Genomic DNA, 10,488 nt, shown 5'->3' on the forward strand with positions numbered 1-10,488 from the left:
TTCAAAAACAAAAATAAGTTTAATATTTATACACAGTTAATATATTTTTTATATTCATTTGTATTACTTTTTTTTAAAAACCAACAATAATTAAAAATAAATGACAGATGAATAAATAACAGTGTATAAAATTCTTACAATCTCAATCCACATTTTTTTTCTATCTTACTATATTTATTAGCAATTTATTTAGAAAATAAAAAAGGAATAACCAACAGGTTCGTTACCTCAGTTATAGGAAATGATAAAGCGTAAACCGCACCGCGCCATTTCATTTGAAAGTGGAAATTGAATATATAGTTACAGTCCTTACCTACCCTTATATGTATTTGACGTTTTCTTCTCCATAACCGAAGTTTTCTCACATTATCATTTTCACCAAGAATATTTCAAATCTTCACAGAAAAATCTTCAGCGTTACTCTTTTACAGAGTTTTCAAAAGGTAACAGAGCAACTTCATTTTCTGTCTTTCATTCCTTATACCTCTCAGTAGTGGCTTGATTTCACAGTCTATTTGTGATGTGTTGTGTGCATAATATAATCATTATCAGAATTGAGTGGATCCTTGTTCATCACAATTAGGTGATCGTGTTCGTGAATCTTCTGGTTTTGTACACATGGCGTGGGGAGGTTTGTTTTCATTTGCAAAATTTTGGGCTTCGACTCAGGTTAATTCAACGTCTCTATGAATTTCTTTCCGTTTTATATTACGTTAGTTAATTAATTTTTGATGGTAAAGACTTGGCTATGGTTATCGATTTAGTGAAGCATCTAATGATCGCTTTTAGTGATTGCTTATTTTAGACTAGTTTGAGTTGTATTTTGTCTTTCGTGGTAATCAACTACGGAAAATGTTTCACTTAATTGAGTTTGTTGAGAAATTAAGGGTATATTCATCCATAGACAAGTTAGTGGTTGAGAATTTATACACTGTAGCAAATCAATGGTGGATTAACGTTATTTGACCACTTCAGATAAACTCATTTTTTAGTAGCATTATTAGTTGGATATATTGTTAATTAGTTATTATTAATGAACAGATAGAACAATCTAACATGTATTATGGTAGGAAATGCTCCCAAGTAGGTAGTTTCCACCGTTTCTTTAACTTGTTTATGTGTCAAATTCTTATTCAAATTTAGCCTCCCAATGTGAATCTGCTTATTTAGATGATATTCTACCGTAATATGGTTAATTTGGTATTTTTTTGCTCTACTATAAGTCCTTTTGATGTTATTTTATCAGCAAGTATGTTAGAGTAATGGTGTTTTCATATGTTGACTTTTATCAGATTTCATTGCATTTTCTTTCATTTTTAGACGTCTTGTTGGTTGTATATTGCAGCAGGGAGGTAGAAGGCAGGTTGATTCTGCTGCTCATACTATTAAGTCTCATGGAGCCACACTTGCAAGAAATCACTTTCAAGATTGGCTTATATTGCTACTTCTAATACTAATAGAGGTTGTCCTCTATCTCACTCATCCATTTTACCGCTTTGTGGGAAGGGACATGATGGAAGACCTTAAATATCCCATGAAAGACAACACTGTGCCCATATGGGCTGTTCCTGTAAGTTCATTTAGATTACAATAATTTAAAGTTCTCTGGCTTGCTTGCATGTCAAGGGATCTTTTCTGTTGTTTTGGGTTCACTTATTTAAGCCTGCAAAACATTCAAATGTTTAAGTATCAACATAAATTAGAAGATATCTGGGCTGGTTTGCATGATGTCAAGGGATAATCTTGCTCAAAGAGGTGATGGAACAAATGACTGGCATCTACCTTGCTTGCATTCCACCCTGCGTGTATTTTTAACTTAAAGCTAATAGTTTATTTTTATTTGATGCAAGTAATTAGAATTGATTTTTTCTTCTTCTGTTAATGATCAGCTATATGCGATTCTATTGCCAATGGCTGTTTTCCTTCTCTTCTATATGCGTAGGAGAGATGTTTATGATTTGCACCACAGTATTCTAGGTAACATTTGTGTTCTGTGAGCTCACAAGTACACATATTCTTAGTATCTAAAGAAATTAAACTGTTGAAAAATTGCTGTTAATGCACTTCGTTGCTAGCAGGCCTCCTATTTGCTGTTCTAATCACTGGGGTCATGACGGATGCAATAAAAAATGCAGTTGGCCGGCCGCGGCCAGACTTCTTTTGGCGTTGCTTTCCTGATGGAGTAGAGGTAAGCACGTATCATTTGTTTCAATCTCCATACATGAAAATAGATGGACCAATGACAAGCTCCCACTTAATGAGTTATAGAGAATGTAGATCTATGTAGTCTTCTCGAGAAGTGGAAAAGCTCATTCCAGGATTTGAACTTTTGGCGTTTTGGTCACCCTAAGCAACAACCTTAGCTTTGTTATGTGACTCAACCAGTTTCATTATCTATGCATACTAACATATAATATATAATATGTAGCCACTTGATCTTAGTTTCTTCTTCCACCCTGTCATTTGTTGCTACGTGCTTATCAGTTGTTACTTCTTCACTTGTTTATAAACTACTTGTTGCATTATTGGGTTTTCACATGTGAGATGCTTTAGCTTCATCCATAGTGTTTTGGTCCCTTATGCTATGTATAAGGGTTTCTCAAGAGGAATAAGGCCGTTATTATTTCTCTAAACTCACTTTTGTATATTCTTTATTCTTGATCCTTGGTTTTTCATTTTCTTCTTGTCATAACTGGATTATTTTATCCGTCATGTGGATAAGGGTAGTTAGAGATTATGTTTCTACAATAATTGGTTTCTCATTTCCTTATTGTCATAACTGGATTCTTTTATCTGTGATGTGGATAAGGGTAGTTAGACACTATGTTTATCTGCCAAGGAATGTGGTCCTTAAGCCTCATTCCTCACTAACCACCTTCTCTTTGACTAACCTTATAGGTTTATGATAAATGGGGAGATGTGGTATGTCATGGCAAGGATAGTGATATAAAAGAAGGACACAAGAGTTTCCCAAGTGGTCATACATCATGTGAGCAACAATATTCTATATGCTCTAGTCCCTCTCTTCTACTGCTTGTTTTATGCGAGCAAATTGGAATTAAAATGTGTTGTATCTGAACATTGAACTATATCTCTCTCATCACTTACTTCTTTGGTGAAAACATTAGAAGCACGCATACAGATACGTGTGTCGGATACGATAAGTATCCGATATGTCGATACACATTTTTTCTAAAATATAAGATACGATATGTTCAAGGATACGCGTATAAAATAATAAAAACACATAAAATATGATAAGATTATAAGTGTAAATCAAAATATACAAAGTAAAAAATATAATGGAAATTGAAAATCATTGCCCTCCATAACAAATCTATTTTATCATATTTTAATGAAAACAAATCTTTCTTATCCTATTTTATTGAAAAAGAATCTATATATCTTATATTTTACTAAAAATGAATCCATATATCCAATATTTTATTGAAAACGAATTAGATACGTGCCTTGATATTTATTTTAATTTTTTAATTTTTAGATACTCTATGGATACATATCCTTCGTGAATCTAAGCTTATCGTATCGGATACATGTCGAACACCGATACATGAGAGTATACAAATCTGTGCTTTTGGAGATGTCACCTATAAACGACATTGCTTTTACCCATATAAAGATAGGAAAAACATATTAGGAAAGTGGTAAAAACTACTTTAATTAAACTTATCAAACAGTGCCGTAAGTTATATCCAAGTTCATTGCTACATTTTATTAAAGTGATATCTTGTGAGGAGTTGATATATATACCAATATATTTATTTATCCAATTGAGTACTTAGCTAGAGGGTGCGCCTCAACAAGTTATTTGTCTTGTGTGATTTGAGGTTATAAGTTCAAATCTTGGAAAAAATCTCTTTGCTTAAGAGAGTAAGATTGGGAACATCACCCTCTCCAAACTCTATGGCCCCCCTTTTAATTCATTACTTAGCTAATCTGCTTAAAAAATTGCTTGTGCACGGACCTGTTTATCTGACAAAATTAGTTCTGCAGGGTCCTTTGCAGGTTTAGGCTTTCTCTCTTTGTACCTATCTGGTAAGATTAAAGCTTTTGATGGCAGAGGGCACGTGGCAAAGTTATGCATTGTGTTTCTTCCTTTACTTGCTGCTTGTCTGGTTGGAATTTCTCGAGTAGATGACTATTGGCACCATTGGCAAGATGTGTTTGCTGGTGGCATTTTAGGTTTGTTCTTACTAACTGCAAATATATAATATAAGTAAAGTGATGGGGGCTTATAGCCAAATATTAAATATCAGAACTCAATTTTCAAAATATAAAAGTGAAACTCATATTTCTACACTGTGTTTCTTCCAGGGCTCGTTGTGGCAACCTTTTGCTATATGCAGTTCTTCCCTCCCCCCTATAGTAATGATGGTAACACCTCTATCTGTTTAACGTTGTTTACATCGTAGTTTCCAAACGTTCCTTATATCTTAGTTTCTTCAATCTTTGGACTTTGCAAATATATTGCCCCAATTAAGTCTAGGTATGATATCAGAAGCTATATTAAGTTGGGGTTACACAAAACTAAATCATTAATACTGTCTTTGTCTCAATCCATGGTTGGGGATTGCCCGAATTCTTCTATGGCCCTATCCAAATAAATGATGCTCGTTCGCATATAAAACGCATCCTCTCACTTCCTTGTACCCACATATATTAAGATTCTTCTTGACTCTTAACACCTATAGTACTGCAAACAAGACACGGACATTAAGGCCCTGAGGCCTTTTGTTTGATTCGTTTGAAGAATATTTGAATCTCCAATCTCAAGTGTTACCTTGAAATCTGGTGCAGGGTATTTGACTATAATAGCAATAATTTAGTGTAGTTTGTAACTGTGCCACTATTTCCATTAAATTATTATTTCATCTTAAAACAAGTATAGATGTTTCTGGGCTAAGAGCCTGGTTATGTGGAAATTGGTTGTATTAGAATTAGTATGCATGTTCAACTAAATTCAGTATTATTTTGGGTTTGGCCTTTGGCCACCTTTTCCCAAGGCACATTGTCAAACTTGAAGGTGGATTTGGTCCATCCACTACTCGAGGCAATGCGAGGTGGCTGGGCTTGGCCACCTTTATCAATCAGTTGAACTGTTTCCCATTCAAGTTTATTATTCATTTCATGTTGTTTGAAGCATTGACCTTGTCACAAATATGAAATATTGGTTTCATTTCAGGATGGGGTCCATATGCATATTTCCAAGCAATGGAGGAATCACGGACCAATTCAAACGCGAATAGGAATTCACCCGCTGTGCAGACCATGGAGGTTCCAGCTGTGAATCAAGTACCAAGAAGAAATGGTGATGCACCAACCCCTTTCTCTTATCTTAGCCCAACCTTGGAAGCCATGGAGCTGGGATTGAAGTGATATAATTGTTGTCTTCTGCACTAATCTCGTCCCCACTCCCCCTAGTTACTTGTGAATTTGCATTTGTGTATACTTGTAATTGAAAGTTCTCTATACGCCAAACACTAGATTTAGCAAATTAGCAATACTGTTAAGCTTCTGCTGTGGGCAGCTTCTTGTATCTCTGGCATTGCCAATGTAAAAAGATAAAAAATGTGCATGTTTTTCATTGACTAGCAGAATTTTAATTAGATAGTAAATTATTCGGATATTTTTTCAAAACTTAACTAGATTGTAGAGTATATGTTGCTTATAAAATTTCCAGAGGATCTTGGTCAAAGTCATGAATCATAATTTATTCATATTTTTACTACACACACAGTTATGTAAAGTCGTGAATCATAAGTTATTCATATTTTTACTACACATAGCCTTACTTACTATAAAATTTGAGTAAAAACAGAAAACAATTTAGCAGACAATGCAACTTTGAAAAACATAATACAATTGCTCACAAAATAATAATATTTTTACTTTTCTTTATATAAACGACTAGAGACACTATTATTTAAATTTTATATACATGATTACTCATCATGGAGAACCATTTAGAACCTCTATGAAATACGATATGAATCCTTACCAACTAGACTAATATATGTGATATTCTAAAAATTATATGTTCTAATTAAATTTTTATAATTATCATTGTGCTTTAATTAATAAAGAACTGAATTAAAATTGAATAATAAAATAAGTAGAAAATATATTCAATTTACTAATTTAATATAAGATGAATCACAATCTTAAGATAAGGAGTAAGCACAATTTGTTATTATTATATTGTTATGAATATATTATTGTTATACAATTATGTATATTAAGATGCCATAAATTTTGCTAAATGTTATTTGTATCTAAATTATTATGTCATATTCTTATAAGCACATATGTTTCTTTCCTTTGGTTTATATAAAATAGTAAAAAAAAAAAATTTATCATTATACAATTCTGAATTCAGTAATATGTATTGTGATAAGATTTAGAAGTAAACATTTGTTATGAGAAGTTAACAGATTATTTTTAGTAAAATATGATATCTATAATAAAATTAAGAATTGAGATGAATGGTTTAATAATTTTTTTGGTTAGTATAAAAATAGAGAAGAAAAAATCTAACCCAAATTTCCAACAAAATGGACGTCATGGGGAAGGACAAAGATTTACTGTCCAAACATGTCCTTAATCAAAATATATCACATCTGTTAAAAAATTAAATATTAATGACTTCGTTTATCTTTATTTTATTGTAATTAATTTGAGATAAGTTTGAGATAACATATCCCATCCCACGGAGAAATGCAGAAATGGACAAGAAAACGGCTTATTTTTAAGCTGTCAAATATCAATAGAATATTGCTTCCATGTTACCTCTTAACGAAATGGCAGTTCGAAATCTCATTTTGTACCCTAAAGTATGAGCATGAGACATTATTCTGCTCATTTTCATCACAAATAAAATAACCTTCACTTTTTGCCCTATTGGTTATTTTAAAAGCTTAGAAATTTTCGGTGGATGTTTTATAAGGTTAAGCTAACATATACTTTTGACGAAGCCATTTAGCCAGACATTTAAAAAATCAGCAATTATTAGGGAAGCCAACTTTTCTTATGAAGTCCTAGAATGATATTGAACTTAAAGAGATTCATATAAAGTTTAAGCAGGTAAATTATTCGATTGGATCAAATGATAATTTATAAAATTTTAAAATTTATAATTATAAAAAATGCAGAAATATATACAATTAATAAGCATGGACAACTTTGAGCATAACATTGACTAGTATTGATGTCTTTAAGCATTGACAATGTGTACCTAATCCCGTAGAAAGGAAGAAAAGAAACGTGTAGTTCACTACTTTTAATAACTGATTTGTTAGTTATTCCCAGCAATATTTTCAATGTAGTTGAACTAATATACCAACAAGATTTAATATCTCAAATCATGTTCCGTATCAATAAAATATTAAAGAAAAAACAAAAAAAAATAATGATGATTTATTTTTTAATACGGCATGTTTTTATTAATAGATTATATAATTTGAGACATAGTTATACTAACAAATGTTTGTTCCTAATAACCACACTTGTGTAAGAAACAAATGATTAAATGCATGTTTCATTATGATTATTTTTGCTTTTTTTTTTTGAATAATCTTAATCTATGGAAAAAACTTATTAGCCAAGCAAAAAACAATATATTCAAGTTTGATGTATCTGTTTATTTTTACAGTAATAATCCTAATATAAAAACATAATAAAAAACTAAACACATACTTACAGGTTTAATTATTGAAGGAGCCAGATCAATTAAATATTTTAAGGAACCTTTTTGAAAAGTTTCTGATATGAACTTCTTTTTGTGCAGGGATGACAGTTGCTTCCTTTTGTTAATTGCAATTCTTTACATCTCCATGTGTGTTAATATTGCTGTGACTTTTTTAATCAGCATAGCTGTATTCTGTGTCTGAAATTTCAGGCGTGAGAGTTTTATAGCCTAACTTATTAATATATTAATATTTGTCTATAAAAATAATAGGGTGGCTTGTTAAAAAATTTGATAAAAAATTGTGCATATCAGTGCTTATGGCCTCATTGGCATATATTGTAGGTTAAACAATTCTATTACCTTAACTGCAATGCCTCAATCTCTTATAATAATAAAAACTGCAATGTTTAATCATGTTGCTTAATATGTTGGTGTTCACACTCCTATACCTCTCTGTCATCTCTAAGCATGTTAATTTGCTTGTGAGCTTTAAAATTAAAGTTAGTCTAATGTGGTTTCTAGTTCATATTTTTAATAACATTATCCATTCACAATTTTCTTATGTTTACATATTCTTATATCATTGTGTGCTTGTAGGCTGGGGATCTTATGCATATTTCCAAATGTTAGTTGAATCTACCAACAAGACGTTGGTTTAGTGGTGTAAAGTCCTAGTGGATCCTAAGGTCGAAGGTTCGATTCCTGGGAGCGACATTTGTTGAGAGGGTCAGTCACGAATTCCGAAAGGGATTAGTTCTTTACCCAAAAAGTTGAAGGGATACCCTTTGGTAATACAAAAAAAAATGTTAGCTGAATCTAGAAAAGGTGCTCAACCCTCTAAAGTTAACAATGACACAGGGCAATAACTTGTATTCAAGCCCCATGTTAGGTGGATCACAAAATGCATGGGCACATTGACTGCCATAAAGATGTAGGAACTAGGAAAGATCACCAAATGTTCATAATCTGTAAAACTTATTTGGGTTTGTGAGTTTATATTGCAGATAATCAACTCTTTAGCATGTTGGAAGATAAAAACTGTGATGACACTGGGTTTGGTTTACATGGTTGTTGGGTTATGAATATATTTAGTTGTCTCTATTTTTTGGCCAACTTTTCTGTTTGCTGTCACAGCACTGGTTTTTTCACTTTTCTCCATGTGAAATTATAGAGGAAATCATACATTGCACCAGGTCATTTCAGAACAATATAGGCACCACTGTATGCTTTATACAGGTATAGCAATGGTTTATACTTTATAGGAACTCTTCCAAGATATAAGCATTATTTCTGAATTCTGACAACTTGTATGCCATATCTTTCAAAATAAAATGCTGCAACCTATACATATAACCATGATATATTTTTCAAATAAAAGCTTTATTAAGCATCACAAGAACTTAAAGCTTTGTGGCAGATTCTCTCCAGCCAACTCGTTAGATATGTAAATTTTGATGTTTCTAATGTAGCTTATACCATGTGAAGAATATATATCTTGTATATATTTTGCTTGGTGTAGCAATGGTTTATGTGTTTTTGCTTTAGTTTAGTTTCATGCTTTTCTGATTTCAGTTTTGGTATAAAATCTCCACAAGACATTATGAATCCAATCAATGTTGTTAGCACCTTGTAGCTGCAACTAGTAATTACAAATGACAATGAGATATAACTTTTACTCATCCAAATTGATTCAAAGCACGAAGTGTGTACAATTACATGGTGAAGATGTTCTGATCATAGTGAAATTATTTGCACATGCCATGCTGAAAATATAGGAGTTGACAGTTTTGCTATCCCAAACCATGTTCCAGACCAATCATATTATGCTACATCAGTTACAAAAAAATTAAATATTCATAACTTTATCAGTTTTGCTTCATTGTGATTGGCCAGGAACGTGGTTGGGGACAGCAGATCAATCATTTGCTTCATGCTTTGGCCCACCCGAAAACTATGGTGCATGATCTCTCAACTAATGGAATATGGAGAAGATAAATGTATGTAGACTTATCCTACAAGCGAAGAGACCGTTTTTAGAATAACTCAATAACCTTTAAATCACAAAACAAGCAACAACAAAAACTAATCAATAGAAACCTGTCCAAAAGTGCTAATGTACTCTTCCTTGAGATTGGTTTTTCAAGGTTTAACTAAATCTTCATTCCCACAAACAAAATTTGCAACTAAAGAAAGAAAGACAAACTACAACTAGTTCTACTTGCCACAATGCCACCTTCTATGAAGGATTCAAGTTTCCCTAGTTGTCCAATAAACAAACATTACATTCAGCTTGAGATCTTAAAATTAAAGCATTGTTATTCCAATTTTCTATTTCTGGGAAACAATGTAGAAATCTAATTGCTAACTCTCTTTCAACAATCATAAAATTATAGCTGGTTGAGACTCCTTCATTAGCTGACACTTCTTGTTTCTTTCCATCCAAACATGATTTGGAAAACTAGCATCTGTTCCAAACAATGTTGCAAAGTCTAAACCTGTCATGTTATCTTTGCAGCCAATCACAGCCTCTTCTTATAGTATATTAACCATCCTTAGCATCTCTCTATTTACCATAATCAAAACCTTGCACTCATATATTCTTTTCTAGAGTAACAAATTTCAGCTGCAGAACAAATTTCTAGAGTGACGTGTTATATACATTGGATGCTAGCATGGAACTTAATTGTCCACATAGGATTTGTAACACAATTTTAATAGTCAACCATTGAAAGTTAACTTACATTACATTTCTTAGAAGATTAATTTAGAATCTTAATTAAATA

At 32.1% G+C, this 10,488-nt stretch overlaps 1 protein-coding gene across 2 annotated transcripts; it reads left to right on the forward strand.

The window, feature by feature from the left end:
* On the forward strand, positions 282–5,618 carry LOC109353428 (lipid phosphate phosphatase 2-like). 2 transcript variants are annotated; one of them, XM_019595698.1, is made up of 9 exons: positions 282–443; positions 578–669; positions 1,346–1,570; positions 1,890–1,977; positions 2,079–2,188; positions 2,899–2,989; positions 4,015–4,203; positions 4,336–4,395; positions 5,204–5,618. In XM_019595698.1, exons 2-9 carry the CDS (start codon positions 619–621, stop codon positions 5,395–5,397), a joined length of 1,008 nt encoding a protein of 335 aa, XP_019451243.1. In that variant the 5' UTR covers positions 282–443; positions 578–618; the 3' UTR covers positions 5,398–5,618. The 2 variants fall into 2 exon arrangements, with proteins under 2 accessions (XP_019451243.1, XP_019451244.1); XM_019595699.1 differs by having other exon boundaries at positions 1,349–1,570.

This window comes from Lupinus angustifolius, chromosome LG08 (genome assembly GCF_001865875.1).
Source record: "Lupinus angustifolius cultivar Tanjil chromosome LG08, LupAngTanjil_v1.0, whole genome shotgun sequence".
NCBI classification, from domain to species: Eukaryota; Viridiplantae; Streptophyta; class Magnoliopsida; order Fabales; family Fabaceae; genus Lupinus; species Lupinus angustifolius.